The 21,686-nt window shown below is 43.0% G+C and overlaps 1 protein-coding gene across 7 annotated transcripts; it reads left to right on the forward strand.

Moving 5' to 3' along the window:
- Positions 1-16,211: 16,211 nt before the first annotated feature.
- On the forward strand, positions 16,212-21,444 carry LOC123189095 (uncharacterized). 7 transcript variants are annotated; one of them, XM_044601442.1, is made up of 7 exons: positions 16,225-16,588; positions 16,783-16,901; positions 17,582-17,646; positions 17,887-20,104; positions 20,211-20,513; positions 20,596-20,701; positions 20,774-21,444. In XM_044601442.1, exons 4-7 carry the CDS (start codon positions 19,677-19,679, stop codon positions 21,260-21,262), a joined length of 1,326 nt encoding a protein of 441 aa, XP_044457377.1. In that variant the 5' UTR covers positions 16,225-16,588; positions 16,783-16,901; positions 17,582-17,646; positions 17,887-19,676; the 3' UTR covers positions 21,263-21,444. The 7 variants fall into 7 exon arrangements, 3 of the variants coding, with proteins under 3 accessions (XP_044457391.1, XP_044457377.1, XP_044457384.1); XR_006495584.1 differs by having other exon boundaries at positions 16,212-16,588; positions 17,582-20,104; XR_006495588.1 differs by having other exon boundaries at positions 16,212-16,588; positions 17,582-20,104; positions 20,784-21,444.
- The last annotated feature ends 242 nt before the right edge of the window (positions 21,445-21,686 follow it).

The following is a 21,686-nucleotide window of genomic DNA, read 5'->3' on the forward strand; positions in this document are numbered from 1 at the left end:
ATTCAATTGACTCATTCGTCTGAGGATGTAATTGTCTTTGCCGCTCGGGATAATACTATCCGTCTGTTTTCTCTCAATGAGAAGGGTGAATTGGATGCCATCTCTCAAATTCCAGTCGTTTGCGAATATCAAGACGTCTTTCCAGAAGAGCTCCCAGGAATGCCTCCGCACCGGCCAGTTGAATTCGTTATTGATCTTGAGCCTGGCACGGAACCTGTGTGCAAACGTCCTTACAAGCTCGGACCTGAAGAGTTGAAGGAGCTGAAGAAGCAACTCGATATGCAAGAGAAAATGGGTCTCATCCGGCCTAGTTCTTCTCCGTGGGGTTGTGGTGTTCTTTTTGTGAAGAAGAAGGATGGAACGGACCGACTTTGTGTTGATTACCGTCCAGTGAACAAGAAGACCATCAAGAACAAATACCCACTTCCCAACATCAATGAGCTGTTCGAACAACTCAAAGGTGCCCAAGTATTCTCCAAGCTTGATCTCCGTATGGGTTATCACCAGATTCGCATTCGTGAAGAAGATATTCCCAAGACAGCATTCAGAACAAGCTTTGGTTCATATGAATACACTGTCATGTCTTTTGGCCTCGCCAACGCTCCTCCGACGTTCTCTCGCATGATGAACTTCATCTTCAACGCCTACACCAATGACTTCGTTTTGGTCTATCTCGACGACATTCTGGTTTTCTCCAAGAACAAGGAAGATCATGCCAAGCACTTGCGTTTGGTTCTTGATAAGCTTAGGGAACATCAGTTCTACGCCAAGTTCTCCAAGTGTGAATTTTGGCTTGATGAGGTTCTTTATCTTGGTCATATCATCTCTGCCAAGGGCATTGCCGTGAATCCTAAGAAGGTGTCTGCAATTGTGAATTGGGAACCTCCTCAGAACGTGAAGCAACTCCGCAGTTTTCTCGGTCTCGCAAGCTATTGCCGAAGATTCGTTGAAAACTTTTCTAAGATCGCGAAGCCTCTCTCTAATCTTCTTCAGAAGCACGTCAAGTACGTTTGGTCTCTGGAGTGTGATACTGCTTTCAACACTTTCAAAGAAAAATTGATTACTGCTCCAGTTCTGACTCCACCTGATGAATCCAAGCCGTACGAGGTCTTTTGTGATGCCTCTCTCCAAGGTCTTGGCGCAGTATTGATGCAAGAGAAGAAAGTTGTTGCTTATACATCTCGCCAGTTGAAGCCTAATGAGAAGAACTACCCCACTCATGATCTCGAGTTGGCGGCAGTTGTGCATGCTCTTTTGACTTGGAGACATCTTCTATTGGGAAGAAAAGTGGACATTTTCACTCATCACAAGAGTCTCAAGTACATCTTCACTCAGCCTAATCTCAACCTCAGGCAAACTCGATGGGTCGAAATGATTCAAGAGTATAATCCGAGTATCGAGTATACTCCAGGCAAGGCCAATGTGATTGCTGACGCTTTGAGCAGAAAGGCTTACTGCAACAGTCTGATTCTTAAGCCTTATCAACCCGAGCTTTGTGAAGCTTTCCGCAAACTTAATCTGCAAGTTGTTCCTCAAGGTTTCCTCGCCAACCTTCAAGTCTATCCTACCTTGGAAGACCAGATTCCCCAAGCCCAGCTTCTTGATGCTATGGTGAAAAAGGTGAAGATTGGGATTGCCAAGAGTCAGTCCAAGTACAAGTGCTACCGCCTTGATGACAAGGACACTCTCTTCTTCGAGGATCGTATTATTGTACCCAAAGGTGAACTTCGTAAAGTGATCATGAACGAGGCTCACAATTCTCTCCTCTCCATCCACCCTGGGAGCACGAAGATGTATCAGGACCTTAAGCAAGCTTATTGGTGGACTCGAATGAAGCGCGAGATTGCTCAATTCGTGAATGAATGTGATGTCTGCAGAAGAGTGAAGGCAGAACACCAAAGGCCAGCAGGTCTCCTCCAACCTCTTGCCATTCCAGAATGGAAGTTTGACCACATTGAAATGGACTTCGTGACTGGGTTTCCAAAGTCCAAGCGTGGCAATGATGCTATATTTGTTGTCATCGACAAACTCACCAAAGTGGCTCACTTTCTGCCTATCAAAGAGTCGATCACTGCAGCTCAATTGGCGGAACTCTATACCTCTCGCATTGTCTCTCTGCACGGTATTCCTAAAGTGATCTCTTCAGACCGTGGCAGCATCTTTACCTCGAAGTTTTGGGATTCTTTTCAGAAGACCATGGGCACCAACATCCGCTTCAGCACTGCTTTCCATCCTCAAACACGTGGTCAAGTCGAGCGTGTCAACCAGATTCTTGAAGATATGCTCAGGGCTTGTGTGATCTCCTTCGGCATGAAGTGGGAGGATTGTCTTCCTTATGCTGAATTCTCCTACAACAACAGTTTTCAAGCAAGTTCGGGCAAGGCCCCTTTTGAAATTCTGTATGGCAGGAAGTGTCGTACCCCTCTCAATTGGTCTAAAACCAATGAACGTCAGCTTTTGGGTAATGACTTAATCACAGAAGCAGAAGAAATGTGCAAAGTCATTCGAGATAACCTCAAAGCAGCCCAATCCCGTCAGAAGAGCTACTATGATAGTAAGCACCGTGATTTGGCTTTCGAGATCGGAGATCATGTTTACCTCCGTGTCTCTCCTATGAAAGGTACTCGTCGCTTCGGTATCAAAGGGAAGCTTGCCCCCAGATACGTGGGACCTTTCAAGATTGTCAGCAAGAGAGGCGACCTCGCCTATCAACTCGAGCTTCCTTCAAACTTTGCAAATGTTCACGACGTGTTCCATGTCTCTCAGCTTCGAAAGTGCTTCAAGACTCCTGACCGCACCGTCAACTTCGAGGACATTGAGCTCCAAGAAGATCTCTCTTATCGTGAGCACCCAGTTGCTATTCTTGAAGAGACTGAACACAAGACTCGCAACAAGTCAATCAAATTTCTCAAAGTCAAGTGGTCACACCATTCCGACCGTGAAGCTACCTGGGAATGCGAGGATCACCTCCGTTCTGAGTACCCGGCGTTCTTTCAGTTCTAGATCTCGGGACGAGATCCTTTCATAGTGGTGGAGTGTTGTAACACCCCGGATATAACTTTCCCAATTTGTACTCCAACTCTTGCCGTTTCCGGCGTTAAGTTATATTTATTTTTCTCAGGTTCGGGTTTTTGTCTCCGTGTGTAGTTATCATTGTCATGCATCTCATATCATGTCATCATGTGCATTGCATTTGCCTACGTGTTCGTCTCATGCATTCGAGCATTTTTTTCCCGTTGTCCGTTTTGCATTCCGACGCTTCGTTCTCCTCCGATGGTCATTTCTAGCTTTCTTTCGTGTGTGGGGATTAAACATTTCCGGATTGGACCGAGACTTGCCAAGCGGCCTTGGTTTACTACCGGTAGACCGCCTATCAAGTTTCGTACCATTTGGACTTCGTTTGATACTCCAACGGTTAACCGAGGGACCGAAAGGCCTCGTGTGAGTTGCAGCCTAACACCCCTTCAATTTGGCCCAAAACCCACCAAACTCTGCTCCATCATCTAGATCGTTTGATCACGATCGCGTGGCCGAAAACCGCACCTCATTTGGACTCTCCTAGCTCCCTCTATGCCTATTTAAAGGCCCCCCCGTTTTTCGGATCGTCTCCTCCCCCGAAACCCTAAAATAAAAAAAAGATCCCCGCGCGCTGGACACGTCCGCCCGCGCACCGGACACGTCCGCCCACGCGCCGGACACGTCTGTCGGCGACCGCGGCCAACCGGGAGGCGCCACGTGTCCTCGCCGACCTCCTCCTCCGCGCGGCCCGGCGAGCCCGCGGGAGGCCCGCCCCTCGCCGCCACTGGGCCAGATCCGCGCCGCCCGCCTCCTCTCTCTTCCCCGACGCCGTCCGCCGGCCCCGCCGCCTCGCCGCCGCCCCTCGCCGCCACCGGCCGCCGCTGCCGCCCGGGCGCCGCACCGCCCCGCTCCACTCCGTCCTCGCCGCCATCCGGCCCCGCCGCCGCACCGCATGGCCTCGCCGCCCCCGGCCTCTCCCTCCTCGACTTCCGTGCTCCGGTGTACAGTGCGCGCCGGCAAGCCTCGGGAAGCGTGCAGATCTGAGATCCGAAATTTGACGGTTGACTTTTCTCCTCCGAACCCTAATTTTTCTGCATACTTTGACCGGTGATATCTCCGCATCCATAGCTCCGATTTGGACATATAGTATATCAAAATGTTCGCCTCGATGAGTACATCATTTCATTCCATTGCATCATTGTCATTTAAGCTCATCTGGATGCCCGAAATGTTGTTAGAAAAGGGCTACTTGAGTTAATTGTCAGATCTGTTACTCCGTTTAGCACTTTTGTCATTTTTGCCATGATTTATGTGTGCATGGTATGCCCGTGAGTTGTTCATATGTTTTGTTAGGGGTTTTGTCATCTATCCAGAGGTGCAACCCATGTATTTTTAGGATGTGTGTGGTGACTTGTGCAAGCTTGCAAAGTGAGGCACCCTGTAAATCTGTTTTCAGGGACTTAGTAGTTTTCACTAAGTCTGGGATTATTTAGTTCACGATGCCATATGTTCATGTTGTTTCCTAGTGATCCGTGCCTCTTTTGAGGATGATTAGTAAGGGAGTTTGTTAATATTGTAGTGCTCTATCCATCCATGTCTTAGTTTGCAATTATGGAGCACCATAGCTTGAGTCAATCGAGCTCTACTTTTGCTTCGTTGTGAATCTGGGCAGATCGTCAACTTGTTTGCGATTTTGCCGATGTTGTTGTAGTGGATCCGTGCATGCTTTGCCTTTGTTCTTGCCATGTCTAGCTTGTATTTTGTGCCTTCTTTTTGGGCGTATGCTTGTCTTGCCATGACTTGCTCTCTAGTGAGTGCATCGAGCTCGTAAACATGCCTTCGTGAGTTATGTTTCAGCATGTCCCAGTTTTCACTAAGTCTGAAAACTAATTTTGTTTTTGCTATGTTCGTGTGCTTGTTAATATATTTTGTGATCCCTTTTGGCTCAAGGTCACTAAGGAACTTTTGTTAAGCTTGTTGAGTAGCTCCATGCCATGTCTTTCTTTGTCATGTTCAGGTCCTGTAGCATGTTGTTTTGTTGCTTTGAAGAGGGCTATATGATCTGAAATTCCAGACAAGTGTTAATTTCACTAAGTCTGAGATCTGTTTTACCATTTGCGTTTTTGCCATGCTTGTTTGAACCTCCTAATGGATGAATTGGCCATAGCTCAGTGCTAGACTTTTGCTAAGCATCTTGTGTGCATCCCTGCCATATATTTTGTTGTCATGTTTGGGTGCTGTAGCATGTTCATCTCATTGCATTTAGATGCCTACTTGCTGTAAATCGCAGACGGGTGTCATTTTTGATACGCTTGCCATTTCCAAACCGTAACTCCAATTCCGGCGTTCTTTATATCGTTTTCAAGCGATTTCATCTCATCTTTATAGTGGCACCCTTGGAATTCCAAATTGAGGCCAGGTTCATGCATTTCCTGTCATATCTTGCATTTGGCATCCCGCATCGCATCCCGCATAGCATATCATTTTTGCATCGTGTTGTTTGAGTTTGCACGTGGTTGATTGTATCCTTGTTGCTTGTTTGTCTTGTTTGGGTAGAGCCGGGAGACGAGTTTGCTAACGAGGAGGCCGTTGAGTTTGCTTTTGAGGATCCAGTCAACTCTGACAACTGTGCAGGCAAGATGATCATACCCTCGAAATCACTACTATCTTTGCTATGCTAGCTTGCTCGCTCTTTTGCTATGCCATTGCTACGATGCCTACCACTTGCTTGCAAGCCTCCCAAATTGCCATGTCAAACCTCTAACCCACCATTGTCCTAGCAAACCGTTGATTGGCTATGTTACCGCTTTGCTCAGCCCCTCTTATAGCGTTGCTAGTTGCAGGAGAAGATTGGAGGCCGTTCCTTGTTGGAACCTTTATTTACTTGTTGGGATATCATTATATTGCTATGTTATCTTAATGCATCTATATACTTGGTAAAGGGTGGAAGGCTCGGCCTCTCGCCTAGTGTTTTGTTCCACTCTTGCCGCCCTAGTTTCCGTCATATCGGTGTTATGTTCCCAGATTTTGTGTTCCTTACGCGGTTGGGTTATAATGGGAACCCCTTGATATTTCGCCTTGATTAAAGCTTTTCCAGCAATGCCCAACCTTGGTCTTACCATTTTCCACCTAGCCTCTTTTTCCCTCGGGTTTCCGGAGCCCGCGGGTCATCTTATTTAACCCCCCCCCCCCCGGGGCTAGTGCTCCTCTGAGTGTTGGTCCAAACTAGAGTCCTGTGCAGCGCCCCCTCGGGGAAACTTGAGGTTTGGTTTTAGTTGTATGGAGCGCTCATCTGAGTGTGCCCTGAGAAAGAGATATGTGCAGCTCATATCGGGATTTGTCAGCACATTCGGGTGGTATTGCTGGTCTTGTTTTAACCTGTCGAAGTGTCTTGAATTACCGAGATACCGAGTCTGATCGGAACGTCTTGGGAGGAGGTCTATTCCTTCGTTGACCGTGAGAGCTTGTCATGCGCTAAGTTGGGACTCCCCTGCAGGGATTGAACTTTCGAAAGTCGTGCTCGTGGTTATGGGCAGATGGGAATTTGTTAATGCCGGTTGTAGATAACTTGAACCTTAATTAATTAAAATGAATCAACCGAGTGTGTTACCGTGATGGCCTCTTCTCGGCGGAGTCCGGGAAGTGGACACGGTGTTGGAGTAATGTTTGCGCAGGTTGTTCTCTAGCTTCTCGCTCGTGCTTTGCCTCCTCTTCTCGCTCTCTTTTGCGAATAAGTTAGCCACCATACTTGCAAGTCGCTTGCTGCAGCTCCACTCATATTCACCTTGCCATACCCATAAGCTTAAATAGTCTTGATCGCGAGGGTGCGAGATTGCTGAGTCCCTGTGGCTCACAGATTACTAGTACACCAGATGCAGGGCCTGATGATTCCGCTCCAAGAGACGCGTATGAGCTCAAGTGGGAGTTTGACGAAGACTCTCAACGATACTATGTTTCCTTTCCCGATGATCAGTAGTGGTGCCCAGTTGGGGGTGATTGGGACCGTGTCGCATGTTGGGTTCTCTTTTATTTTGGCGCCGTAGTCGGGCCATGAGTGTTTGGATGATGTAATGTTATTTATGTACTTGATTGACGTGGCGAGTGTAAGCCAACTATGTTATCTCCCCTTTATTATTTACATTACATGGGATGTTGTGAAGATTTCCTAACTTGTGACATATGCCTTCAATGCGATTATGTCTCTAAGTCGTGCCTCGACACGTGGGAGCTATAGTCGCATCGAGGGTGTGACATAGGACCCCGCTGCCATGGGAGGGTAGGACAAAAGATGTCATGCAAGTTCTTTTCCATAAGCACGTATGACTATATACGGCATGCATGCCTACATTACATCGACGAACTGGAGCTAGTTCTGTGTCACCCTATGATATTGTGCCAGAACAGCTTCTCCATGGAGCTCCCTTCTTCGACTCGGAAGAACTCTGCAGCGTCAGCCACACTGCATGGCAGATCAGTAAAAGCCCCTAGAGAACTCCGAATCCGGGTTAGTAAACAATATTTCATCTTCACATTCTTGCTTTGCATATTGAATGCCTTACCCGCCGTGATCTTCCTGGCCTCCTGGATCTCCTGGAGGGTGCCCTGGGCCTCATTCCGGGTTGCCTCCGTGATACGTCTCCGTCGTATCTACTTTTCCAAACACTTTTCTCCTTGTTTTGGACTCTATATTGTATGATTTGAATGGAACTAACCCGGACTGACGCTGTTTTCAGCAGAATTACCATGGTGTTGTTTTATGCGCAGAAAACAAATATTCTCGGAATGACCTGAAACTCCACGTCAGGTCTTAGAAAAAAGAATAAAAAATCCTTGCCAAATATGAAGACCAGGGGGCCCACACCCTTTCCACGAGGGTGGGGGCGCCCCCCCCTAGGGCGCGCCCCCTACCTCGTGGGCCCCCTGTTGACCCTCTGACACCAACTCCAACTCTATATATTTGCTTTCGGAGAGAAAAAAATCAGAGAGAAGAAATCATCACGTTTTACGTTTCGGAGCCGCCGCCAAGCCCTAAAACCTCTCGGGAGGGCTGATCTGGAGTCCGTTCGGGGCTCTGGAGAGGGGGATTCGTCGTTGTCGTCATCATCAATCATCCTCCATCACCAATTTCATGATGCTCACCGCCGTGCGTGAGTAATTGCATCGTAGGCTTGCTGGACGGTGATGGGTTGGATGAGATTTATCATGTAATCAAGTTAGTTTTGTTAGGGTTTGATCCCTAGTATCCATTATGTTCTGAGATTGATGTTGCTATGACTTTGCTATGCTTAATGCTTGTCACTAGGGCCCGAGTGCCATGATTTCAGATCTGAACCTATTATGTTTTCATGAATATATGTGAGTTCTAGATCCTATCTTGCAAGTCTATAGTTAGGGGTGGGCATAAAAACCGACGAACCAAAGACCGAACCGATACCGAAACTGAAAAAACCGAAATTTCAGTTTTTAATGTTAGTATAGAAAAATTCGGTTAGTATCTTTGCTAACCGAACTGGATTCATTCGGTTCGGTATAAGCACGGAAACCGAACAGAAAAACCGAATATAGCCTACGACGCATGCAACAACGAGTTGTTCCCGTGCCAGGTGGCCTCGAGCGCGTGCTTTAGTCGCGACAAAACAAAATACTGGGCCAAGCCGGCGAGCAACGACCTGCATGCAAGGCCCAAGCTGGATCTCATTTCCTGTGTGTGCCCGACGTAGTCAATTTGTACGTGCGTACGAGAGGCGCTGCGGGCTAGTGGTTTAGTCCCACCTCGGCCAGCCACACACGTGGAGATGGATAGCTAGTCTATATATAGAGCGCACGTGGAATGGAAGATAGCCTCACAACTAATTCGTTGGCACATTGGCTAATTGGCTAATACGGTAGAAACCGATTACCAAACCGAAAATCTCGGTTAACCGAATATTCGGTTTCCTATTTTGGGATGTCTTTTTCGGTTTTCATCTTTGCTAACCGAATTTCCAAAATAACTGAATGGTAGAAACCGAATTTTCGGTTTATACCAAATGCCCAGGCCTATCTATAGTCACCTACTATGTGTTATGATCCGGCACCCCCGAAGTGACAATAATCGGGACCACTCCCGGTGATGACCATAGTTTGAGGAGTTCATGTATTCACTATGTGCTAAGGCTTTGTTCCGGTTCTCTATTAAAAGGAGGCCTTAATATCCCTTAGTTTTCAATAGGACCCCGCTGCCATGGGAGGGTAGGACAAAAGATGTCATGCAAGTTCTTTTCCATAAGCACGTATGACTATATACGGAATACATGCCTACATTACATCGACGAACCGGAGCTAGTTCTGTGTCACCCTATGTTATGACTGTTACATGATGAACCGCATCCGACATAATTATCCATCACTGATCCGGTGTCTACGAGTTTTCCATATACTGGTTTACGCTTATTTACTTTCCCGCTGCTACTGTTACAATCACTACAAAATACCAAAAACATTACTTTTGCTATCTTTACTTTTGTTGCCGCTACCGCCACTATCATATTACTTTGCTACTAAACACTTTGCTGCAGATACTAAGTTTCTAGGTGTGGTTGAATTGACAACTCAACTGCTAATACTTGAGAATATTCTTTGGCTCCCCTTGTGTCGAATCAATAAATTTGGGTTGAATACTCTACCCTCAAAAGTTGTTGTGATCCCCTATACTTGTGGGTTATCAAGACCAATTTCTGGCACCGTTGCCGGGGAGCATAGCTCTATTCTTTGAGTCACTTGGGATTTATATCTGCTGGACACTATGAAGAACTTGAGAGATCCAAAAACCAAGATCTATCCCTCAACTACGAGGGGAGGTAAGGAACTGCCATCTAGCTCTGCACTTGATTCACCTTCTGTTATGAGTAAGTTTGCGACACCTACACCTGATTCTGCTATTTGTTCCGATATGTCGCATGTTATTGATGATGCCACTTCTGCTATGCATGATACTTATGATGAAACTGCTTCTATGCCTGATACTACTGTGCCCCTTTGTGAATTTCTTGATGAACAAATTGCTAGGGCTAGAGAAAGAGAAATTATTGAATCTGAATACGATGATGATAGTGATGATGAAAACATGCCTGTTCTTCCTAAAGGTTATCTTTTTGATAGGGATGCTTCCTTAGCTATTTTAGCTTGCAGAGATAGATATGAGCTTAAGAGGTTGTTAATTAAATGGAACAAGGAATCACTTAGAGATAAAATAAAACCCGACCCTTCTTTTGCTACTTCACCTATATGTGTTCCTGATAAGGATTATGAATTCTCTATTGATCCTGATATAATTACTTTGGTTGAATCTGATTCATTTTATGGCTATGAATCTGAAACTGTTGTGGCACATCTTACTAAGTTAAATGATATAGCTGCCCTATTCACTAATAATGAGAGATCGCGTTACCTCTATTTACTCAAAATATTTCCGTTCTCGTTAAAGGGTGATGCTAAGATATGGTTTAATTCTCTTGATCCTGGTTGTGTGCGTAGTCCCCAGGATATGATATATTACTTCTCTGCTAAATATTTCCTTGCTCATAAGAGAACAAGCTGCTTTGAGGGAAATATACAACTTTGTGCAAATTAAAGAAGAGAGTCTCCCACAAGCTTGGGGGAGGCTTCTCAAGTTACTTAATGCTTTGCCTGATAATCCTCTTAAGAAACCTGAAATACTTGATATCTTTTATAATGGACTAACCGATGCTTCCAAAGATTACCTGGATAGTTGTGTTGGTTCTCTTTTCAGGGAAAGAACACCAGATGAAGCTGAAATTCTATTGAATAATATGTTGACAAATAAAAATAATTGGGCACCTCCTGAGCCAACTCCTGCTCCAATTACTGAGCCTATTCCTAAAATAACTCCGAAGAAGAGAGGTGTTCTATTTCTCAATCCCGAAGACATGCAAGAGGCAAAGAAATCTATGAAAGAAAAAGGTATTAAAGCTGAAGATGTTAAGAATTTACCTCCTATTGAAGAAATACATGGTATTAATTCACCGCTTGTTGAAGAAACTTATGATCTCAATTATTTATTTACTGAAGAACCTCCTGGTCCCGATATCCCGACATAGGTAGTAAAGGTAAATTCTCTCTATAGATATGATAAAGCTGAAGTCCCTCCTACTAAAATTGCTAGTCAATGCTTGGATGAGTTCGATAACTCTATGTTTAAGCAAGATGACTTCAATGCTTATTTTGGTAGACAACTAAAAGAAAATGCTTATATGATTAGACGCTTGGGTGATTATATGGCTGATATTAGAGGTGAACTTAAACTTGTTAGCAAACATGCTTCTATGGTTACCACTCAAGTAGAACAAGTACTTAAAGCTCAAAAAGAAGTGCTTGATGAAATGAATAGTAAGAAAAATGATTATGCTGTTAGAGTGGCTACTAGAACTGGTAGAATGACTCAGGAACCTTTGTATCTTGAAGGCCACCCTAAGAGAATCGAGCAAGATTCTCAAAGAAATAATATTGATGTTCCTAGTTCTTCTAAAAAGAAGAAGAAAAATGATAGAATTGTGCAAACTTCTAGTGAACCTATTGCTGAACCACCTGATAATCCAAATGATATATCTATGTCTGATGCTGAAACACAATCTGGTAATGAACATGAACCTAGTAAGAATATTAATGATGATGTTCATGATGATGCTCAACCTAGTAATGACAATGATGTAGAAATTGAACATGCTGTTGATCTTGATAACCCACAATCAAAGAATCAACATTATGATAAAAGAGACTTTGTTGCTAGGAAACATGGTAAAGAAAGGGAACCTTGGGTTCAAAAACCCATGCCTTTTCCTCCGAAACCATCCAAGAAAAAGAATGACGAGGATTTTGAGCGCTTTGCTGAAATGATTAGGCCTATCTTTTTGCGTATGAGATTAACTGATGTGCTCAAGACAAATCCTTATGCTAAATATATGAAAGATATCATTACTAATAAAAGAAAGATAATGGAAGCTGAGATTTCCACCATGCTTGCTAATTACACTTTTAAGGGTGGAGTACCAAAGAAACTTGGAGACCCTAGAGTACCTACTATACCTTGCTCCATTAAAAAGAATTATATTAAAACTGCTTTATGTGATCTTGGAGCCGGTGTTAGTGTTATGCCTCTCTCTTTATATCGTAGACTTGATTTGAATAAGTTGACACCTACTAAAATATCTTTGCAAATGGCTGATAAATCAACTGCTATACCTCTCGGTATCTGTGAGGATGTGCCTGTTGTGGTTGCAAACGTTACTATTTTAATGGACTTTGTTATACTTGATATTCCTGAGGATGATAGTATGTCTATTATTCTTGGAAGACCTTTTCTTAATACTGCAGGGGCTGTTATTGATTGCAACAAAGGCAATGTCACTTTTCATGTTAATGGTAATGAGCATACGGTACACTTTCCGAGGAAACAACCTCAAGTTTATAGTATCAACTCTATTGGAAAAATTCCATCGATTATATTTGGAGGTTTTGAATTTCCTCTTCCTACTGTCAAGAAAAAATATGACATTCTCATTATTGGGGATGTGCATATCCCCGTTGAGGTAACTTAGTGTTATTCGCAATTTCTCCGGTTTCATGATTATCAGAATGAGTTTGTTAACAAGACTTGATCAACCTTGTTAGTGGATTCTTTTTGATGAGCATGAGATGGATTAAACTAGAAGCACAAACTTCTGCACCCTCTTTATACTTTTTGTTATTTATATTAAATAAAGTAAAAATAGTATTTTTCTGTCTGTTTCCTGACTTATCCATGCAATATAAAAATATCCCAAAAATAAAAGTCCTCAGAATGCCATGCCAATTTAATATGATTTTTTTGGGAATATTTGAGGATTTACTGTGCAAAAATTACCGCGAGAGGAGCTGCCACCTGGCCACGAAGGTGGTGGGCGCCCCCCCCCCCTATAAGGTGCGCCCCCTGCCTCATGGGCCCATGGTGGCCCTCCTCCACTTATCCCAGCACCCATCTTCTTCCTCTATCTCACACAAACCCGAAAAAACCAACTCAAGCACGAGTTCCAGCCACTTTTGCTGTGATTTTCGATCTCCTTGCTCAAAGCACCTCTCTCAAAACTGCTTAGGGAGATTGTTCCTTGGTATGTGACTCCTCCATTGGTCCAATTAGTTTTTGCTCTAGTGCTTTATTCATTGCAAATTTGTGCTGCATAGGTGACCATGTTCTTGAGCTTGCATGTCAAATTTATATGGTTCCAAGTAGTTCTAATGCTTGATATAGGCTCTAGGCACTTGTAGGAGTAGTTGCTATCAATATTGTTGAGTTTGGTTTACTTTTATTTTGAAGTTACTAAAAATTTCAGATTGTTTCAAAAAAATGATGAGGAGATTATTGAAGGGCTCATCAAGCCAAAGCTCAAAGGAAAAGGCACCTAAGCCTAAGTATAATTTGCCACACACCGCGGAGATTCGGGCGTGTGAATGGCCTTCTGAAGATTTCTTGAGAGCAGCCGGTATCTACGAAGATTTTCATGAATTGGCTCACAATGCAGGCCTCACCGCTTTCCTCCACGACCAATGCGATCAGTATCTCTTACTCACAAATACCTTTGTGCACAACTTTTATTTTCATCCTAGGAACTCACCACCTACGGTGGAATTTCATTTATATGATGAGCCTAAGGAAATGTCACTTTATGATTTCTGTCAGATTTGTTTAGTCCCTTTTGGGGGCAAGACAGAAGAACCACATCATGACGATGTGGCTGGGTTTATTGATAATATCACTGTAGGAGAAACCAGGAAGGTTTCCGATGCATGAATCACTAGCATACATTTTCCTGTTTTGCGTTACTTTGCATTATTTGCTAGTTGTTGTTTAATTGGACGCGGAAATTCTGGTAACCTTAGTATCCCTGATTTAATTATTCTGCTCCAAGGTTTATATAGTGTTAACACTTTTAGTTTGGGCGGTATTATTGCTAGACGGTTAAATATGAACCGTACTAAGGGCCCCATCTTTGGAGGCATTTATGCCACACGCCTAGCTGCACACTTTAACATACCTATTAGGCATGCTGAGAAGGAAGAAAAAGTGCTACCCCGTGTTTATCTAGATCATAAAAGTATGGTGGCACATGATTTTATTGTTAAGAATAGGACAGGGGAGCTTAGATATCAATTGTTCTTTAATAAACATCATCCTGAGACTATTACCTTGCATGCTCCTTCTTTGTTTGATTTGACTGTAGGCACGTACCTTGTTCCGTTGACGGCTGTTCACGCCTACCGAAACCCTGCACCAGTCGAGGAGCCAGAACAGGAACCACAGGATGAGCCTCCGCGACAATTTGTTTATTCTTGGAATCCAGAGATGACTGTCAGCAGTGGCAGTCAGAGTCTTCTTCTTCATCACAGTACTACCCCAACAACTATTATTATGGATATCCACCAGGCCAGCCGTGGTCATAGACCAACTTAGGCCAAAAGCCTAAGCTTGAGGGAGTACATATTTCTCACCGACATTACATTTATGTTCACACACACTCATTGCTAGATGTCGGTGCTCATACTTTTTCACTGTAATATCCATGCTAGTTTATTTTATTTTTCCTGCTTTCTTCTCGTGTGCTTGTTAAACCTTAAGAAAAACTAAAAAAAAGTAGTAGTTTATTTTTCTGCTGTAGTAGTAATAATTAAAAAGAAAACCCAAAAATATCTCCCATTCTTCTTTTGCTTGTTGAGAGCTTTCCCGTGTAAATAGTTTTATTTCTTTTCTTTTATTTGGGGGTTAGTAGGAGAAGACCATAATTAAAGAGTTGAAGTGGCTCTTATATGCATTATTGTTGATTTAACCAGAGCCCATATTGCCTTGTCTTCTCATGTTTATTGAATGCTCGCAGATTCCAGCTTAGTCCAATGCACGTGCACTCTTATTATTATTCACACCGTTCGGTCGTCCAAGTGAAAGGCAATTATGATGATATATGATGGACTGACTGAGATGAGAAAAGCTGGTATGAACTCGACCTCTTTTGTTTTTGTAAATATGATGAGCCTGTCGTTCTTGATTCAACGTATTATGAATAAACATGTTTGCAATGACAATTAGAGATCGGAGTTACTTGTGCCATGCTTGATTAGCTATGAGTTATAATGTTTTACCTTGTATGCCAACATGCTATTGAGATGATTATGATGTGGTATGATGGGGTGGTATCCTCCTTTGAATGATTTACGTGACTTGACTTGGCACATGTTCACGCATGTAGTTGAAACAAAATCAACATAGCCTTCACGATATTTATGTTCATGGTGGATTATATCCTACTCATGCTTGCATCCAATGTTTATTAATTTTAATGCATGTACATGGCTGTTGTCACTCTCCAGTTGGTCGCTTCCCAGTCTTTTGCTAGCCTTCACTTATACTAAGCGGGAATACTGCTTGTGCATCCAATCCCTTAAACCCCAAAGTTATTCCAGATGAGTCCACTATACCTTCCTATATGCGGTATCTACCTATCGTTCCAAGTAAATTTGTATGTGCCAAACTCTAAACCTTCAAATAAACATTCTGTTTTGTATACTCGAATAGCTCATGTATCAACAAAGGCTGTCCTTATCTTCCGTGTTAGGCGGGTTATTCTCAAGAGGAGTGGACTCCGCTCCTCACTCACGAGAAAATGGTTGGTCACGGGGATGCCCTGTCCCATGTTTTATGCAAACTAAATCAAAATTAATTGCAAACAAAACTCCCCAGGGGACCTGATGTATGTTGGAGGCACTCGTTGTTTCGAGCAAGACATGGATTGATGCCTGTTGGTGGACACTACAACAAAAATGGCTTGTATGGTTGCTTTTTCCGAGACGCTATTTGTCTTCATCTCTACGCCCATGAACACTAGCAAGCTAAAGACGCTTCTTAAGACGTTTATAGGGTGTCACAAGCTTCTGCTTATAATTGGCCATTTAGAAAATAGGTATATAACTTTAATTAACTTAAAGATGATTTGTGAGACGTTTTTTATGCGACTATAATCCTTCAGCGTGTGGGTGAGCTCGTTGCCGGCCATTTCTCTTTCTAGGCGTGGACTACCAAAGAGTTTTGTGCAAAAAAATAGTACATGTATTATAAGGTAATATAAAGAGTGACTAGGCCGTTGGCCCATGAGCCCAAACACACGAGCGACGTGGTGTCAGGTCAGGCGCGCGAGTAGCCGACCGCCTGAGCACGTCGTTTCCCTTCCTCGATTCCAACCTTTTCCCCAACCTAGCGCTAGCTGAAGGCTCCGGCGGCGGCGGCTGGCCCTCTCCTGCCTCTCCCTCGGTCCCTCCCCTCCCCTCCATCCGGCCATCTCACTCCCCTGCCTCGGCCTCCGGCGCCCAGCCCTCTCCTCCGCGGTTCCGCCAGGCGCCAGGCCACCAGTCCGCCTCCGGCCTCCCAAGCGTGGCGGCAGCCGGCAGCCGGCAGCGCCCTCCAGGCTCCAGCCACCGTCCTCGCGCCTCCCCGGCGCGGCGGCAGCACCATCCAGCAGTCCGGCCTCCGTTCCTCAACAGCCACAATGTACTGCATCTATTCTTTCCCTCTGTTTCTATTTTCTAAACAAATCTGAAGATTATTCTGTGATTGCTTATAAATTTAAATTGAACTTGATTCCTTTGCTGCGTATGCTCATAAATGATTGCTGCTTACTAATTGCTGTGTGATTCATTTGCTGCTTACTATGGAAATTGAAATGTTTGTGCAATGTACATCAGACCCTGACGCCGGTTGGCCCCGGCACAACGCCGCTCCCCGCCAACGCCCCTCTCCCTCAGCTGCTGACCTCGGCAACGAGCTCACCCACACGCCTCTGCTGCCAGAAGATTGCCCGCATGTTGTTATTTTCTTTTTTTTATATCTCTGCATCGTGTGAAACATAGCTCGAATTGAGATATATCACTTGTGTTTTCCCTTTCTATCTTACTGTGATGCACTGTATTATTGCAATTTGAAATTTTTTGTTAAAAATCGGTGAACCTTTTTGGTGGTTGAACCTTTTTGGTGGTTAAAAATAGTGGTACTGTTTATTAGATGGCACTCATTTATGACATAATATTCTTAAGTCGATCTGGTTAGGGGAACTGCTTACGAATGCCAGAAAAGAAAATTCTGAAGTGTGATGCAAAATTTGAATTACCTAAGTTGTGTGTCATCTCTATTTTTCTTGATTTAACAAAGCGAAACTAGTGGATATTACTTAGATTTTTAGTAACTAGTTACCCCAGCTAGCCTTCTGCTGTTTGTCACTTGAATGCAGAAAAAAATCAAGCATTGGAGACATCCATTTTTTGTCATTGATGAAAACTTCTTTATGTACTTCACATAAATTCTTCTAGTAAAGACACATCTCGATTTATGTTTGTAATGTAAGGTGAATGATGTCGGTATATCATATTATACAATTTGAACCTAAGTATCCAATGCATAGTTTAAAATATTCATATGAACCTATGCTTAATGTAAAAGAGCATATGGAAAATTATAAACTGATCTATTTTGTTTTCATTACTACAGCTAGCAAAGGCTAATGGATCGAGGTTGGATGAGTAAACCAAGATCAACTACTGATTATAAATAAGGTGTCGAGCAATTTCTATCTTTTGCCTTCCATGATGTTCCACTCGGTGATAAAATTCTCTGTCCCTGTGTAAATTGTGGAAATAAGGCAATGCAGAATTACGACAAAGTGAAAACCCACCTAAGATGTGATGGTATTCTTCAGGGTTATACAAAATGGGTTTGCCATGGAGAAGAGTATGATTCACCGTCATTTGCATTTGCTCCCATGTCAAATAACAACAACAATTTTCATATTCCAGGTTTTCCAGTGAATTCTGATGTAGAAGGCAGTAATAGAAGATTGCATGACATTTCTGGGCTCTTAAGTGCCATTTTCCCCATGGCTGACAGCTTCCAATCACTATCAAGCGCATCTGATGGGGAACTAGATGGTGTTCAGTCTGAATTTGAGAACTTGGAACCTGGTATGGCTGAGAATGTCAATACAACATCTGCAGATGATGATGCAATGAGAGAACAAGACATATACGCTAGTTTCCTCGAGGAAGCAAACACAGATTTATACCCTGGATGTGCAACATATTCGAGGTTGTCATTTCTTGTCACTTTATATCACATGAAAGTCTTGCATGGATGGTCACAGGAATCATTCACACAGCTACTTGGTGTATTATCGGTTGCATTTCCTCAGATAAACCTACCCAAGAAATATTATGAGGTGAAAAAAAGCATACGCGGATTAGGGCTGGGCTATGAGAAAATGCATGCATGCCCAAGAGACTGCATGCTTTTTAGAGGCAAAAGAGCTAACCAGGAGTCTTGCCATGTGTGTGGTGCCTCTCGTTGGGTTACCAATGAAAATGAGAAGAAAGATTCGGCAACTGAATCTAAAAAGAAGAAGAAGAAGAAGAAGAAGAAGAAGAAACCAGCCAAGGTGTTGCGATATTTCCCATTGAGTCCAAGGCTCCAAAGGTTATTTGCAACCAAGAAGACATCAACTGACATGCGTTGGCATGATGAGGGTCGTACAAAAGATGGATTGCTGCGATGTCCAGCTGATGGAGAGGCTTGGAAAGATCTTGATGCCAGATATCCTGAATTCGCTGAGGATCCCCGTAATGCGCGGCTAGGCGTTGGGTCTGATGGCTTTAATCCTTTCCGACTCATGAGTGCAAAACATAGTACTTGGCCAGTGATGCTTATTCCATACAACCTACCACCTTGGATCTGCATGAAGCAAACATCTCTAATTTTATCAATGATTATTCCTGGACCAAGTTCCCCTGGCAATGATATTGATGTATATTTGCAGCCGTTGGTGGATGAGCTGCAACAACTTTGGAAGGGTGTGGACACTTTTGATTCATGTACCCAGGAGAAATTTTCTCTTCGAGCTGCACTATTATGGACTTTGAATGATTTTCCAGCATTAGCTTACCTCTATGGGTGGAGCACGAGCGGTAAATATGCTTGCCCGTCTTGTGGTCCTTTCACAAGATCATATTGGCTAAAGAAGAGTAAGAAATTTTGTTATATGGGTCATCGCCGACGGCTAACACAGAATCATGTATTTCGGAGACGAAAGAAGGAGTTTGATAACACCAAAGAGATGGAACTTGCACCTATAACAATGAGTGGTAGCTCAGCTTTGAGAATGTTGTAGGGCAGAGTGTTTGTCTTAGGAAAAAAGGTTTTTGTGGCAAAGAAAGGGAAAGGGAAAAAGAAGGGCAAAGACAGTGAAAAAGGAATTGAAGGTTCTGAAAAACAGAAGCGTAAAAGAGCGCCTAACAAGAAATCAGGTAACGTCGCACGTAAACCTGAAAAGAAGCCTGAGGATTGTTTCAAAAAGAAGTCGATATTCTTTGATTTGGAATACTGGGAGCACAACAAGTTAAGGCACAATCTAGATGTAATGCATATTGAGAAAAATGTCTTTGAAAATTTAATTGGAACCTTACTGGATGTTGATTCTAAAACAAAGGATGGCCTTAATGCATGACTTGACTTAGGAGAAATTGGAATTCGATCTAGCCTTCAACCTCATGAAGGTGATAAGGGTAAAACTGAATTGCCGCATGCACCTTTTAATATGTATAAAGAAAAGAAGGAGATTCTTTGTACAGTGGTTCAGAATTGTAGGACACCTGATGGTTGTGCATCAAACTTTTCGAGGTGTGTGAACATGAAAGAATTGACATTGACTGGCCTCAAAAGCCACGACTGCCATGTTATTCTACAAGACATCCTTCCTGTGGCACTTTTACACTGTTATCCCAGTAAAGATGTCATGACAATAGTTGTTGAGCTGGCTAATTTCTTCAAGAAGCTATGCTCCAAAGTGTTAGATGTCTCTGAGCTTGACAAACTGCAAGAGAGTATTGTGAAGACACTTTGTAATATGGAAAAGGTTTTTCTTCCATCGTTTTTTACTGTCATGGTACATTTAATGGTGCATTTAGTTGAAGAAGCTAAACTTGGTGGCCTGGTGCATTACAGGTGGATGTACCCTCTAGAGAGGTATGCTACTTTGATTGATTTGTTATTTTCCACAGTGCATCTAAGTATATGATTTGATTTATTGTTTTCCATTATGCATATAACATTGTTGTTTTATGATGTTCAGATCATTTGTTTGGCTAAAGTCACTTGTGCGCAATAGAGCTTATCCTGAAGGTTCTATTGCTGAAGGATATACTGTTGAAGAATGCTTGACCTTTTGTTCAAGATTTCTAGAAGGAACCACACGTTTCACAAGAACATCTAGGAACCCTGATCCTTCAGATAATACAAAGGGCATGTACATGTTTGATAGTGTTGGTGAGCCAATTGGAAAGGCTGTCACTATAGGCCAGTTGGACGATCAGCTTCTAGTTCAAGCACATCGATATGTCTTGCGACACTCTGATGAGCTTGATGATCTCCGTAGGTGTGCTTCAATGTTGTCTCCTATTTCTTTTATTTTTCACAAGTTGCAAAAAAACATGATGTTATTTGTCTTATTATTACAGAGAATTTCTGGACCAAGAGAAGAGGAAACCGGGTAACTTAAATTTGACGGATGATGACAATGAGGATTTGATTAGTAGACACTTTGCTGACTGGTTGGAACAAAAGGTATAATTCACCTTTAGCATGTTCCTTCACTGTAGTTCCATGTGAACTCAATGTAACCACTCTTACATACAGGTTATACTAGATGATGGACTGGATATCACAGAAAAGATAAGAGCATTAGCCGCAAAACCAAGCAAATGCGGGGTGCGCTATAGTGGCTATATAATTAATGGTTTCAGGTTTCATACTATCAGTCGCGAGACAGGACACGTGACACAAAATAGTGGTGTCGTGAACCTTGCTGAAAATGGTGTGTCCTATTATGGTCGGTTATCTGACATCTTCGAGTTGTCATACAAAGATTACAAGGTGGTCTTCTTTAAATGTGATTGGTATGATGTTCATCACAAAGCTGGTATTATAAGAGATGAGTTTGGATTCACTCATGTGAACTTCTCCCGAAAAATACATACAGGGGAGAAGTTAGAGGATGAACCTTTTGTATTTTCTTCCCAAGTGGACCAGGTCTTCTATATCCAAAATCCGAGAAGTGAGAACTGGAATACCATGGTGAAATTCAAACCTCGTGATATTTTTGACATGGGTGATGAAACAGAGTAGTCTTTGTGTTTTTAGCTTCTTATCTGCAGCTAAGATATAGGTTGAGCAATTGTCATCCATGCTCCTAGGTAGAATTACTCCAACATAATTATTCTAGCTAGGTGGATCTTCTTCGGAATGTATGTTACTCTGTGATGAACGAGCCTATGGTCTTTTTTTAATGTGTATGTTCCCTTTTGTTATGAATGAGTTGTATGTCTGTCCGTTTAGTTCTTTGAACAGTTTTTTTAACTTTCACTGACAGTACTACTGCTAAATTTTGGAACCTTCTGATGAAGTGTGCTTCAGGTTAATTTGTCCTAATTGGATGCTTCTTTGTGCTAGTTTATAGAAAATGAAAGTAGTCTAGTAAATATTTCAATAATATTTTGCAAGTGCATGACATCGACTTTGCACGATTGACATCCCAGTTAACCAGAAAAAA

The sequence above is a fragment of the Triticum aestivum genome, chromosome 1A (assembly GCF_018294505.1).
Source record: "Triticum aestivum cultivar Chinese Spring chromosome 1A, IWGSC CS RefSeq v2.1, whole genome shotgun sequence".
Lineage (NCBI taxonomy): Eukaryota > Viridiplantae > Streptophyta > Magnoliopsida > Poales > Poaceae > Triticum > Triticum aestivum.

What these genes read in the sequence shown, in the direction of transcription:
- LOC123189095 (XM_044601442.1), top strand. Translation starts at nt 19,677, where the DNA reads ATGTATAAAGAAAAGAAGGAGATTCTTTGTACAGTGGTTCAGAATTGT. An exon ending in TGGATGTACCCTCTAGAGAG is followed by an intron (nt 20,105 to 20,210) that starts GTATGCTACTTT and finishes TATGATGTTCAG; the next exon opens with ATCATTTGTTTGGCTAAAGT. An exon ending in GAGCTTGATGATCTCCGTAG is followed by an intron (nt 20,514 to 20,595) that starts GTGTGCTTCAAT and finishes TTATTATTACAG; the next exon opens with AGAATTTCTGGACCAAGAGA.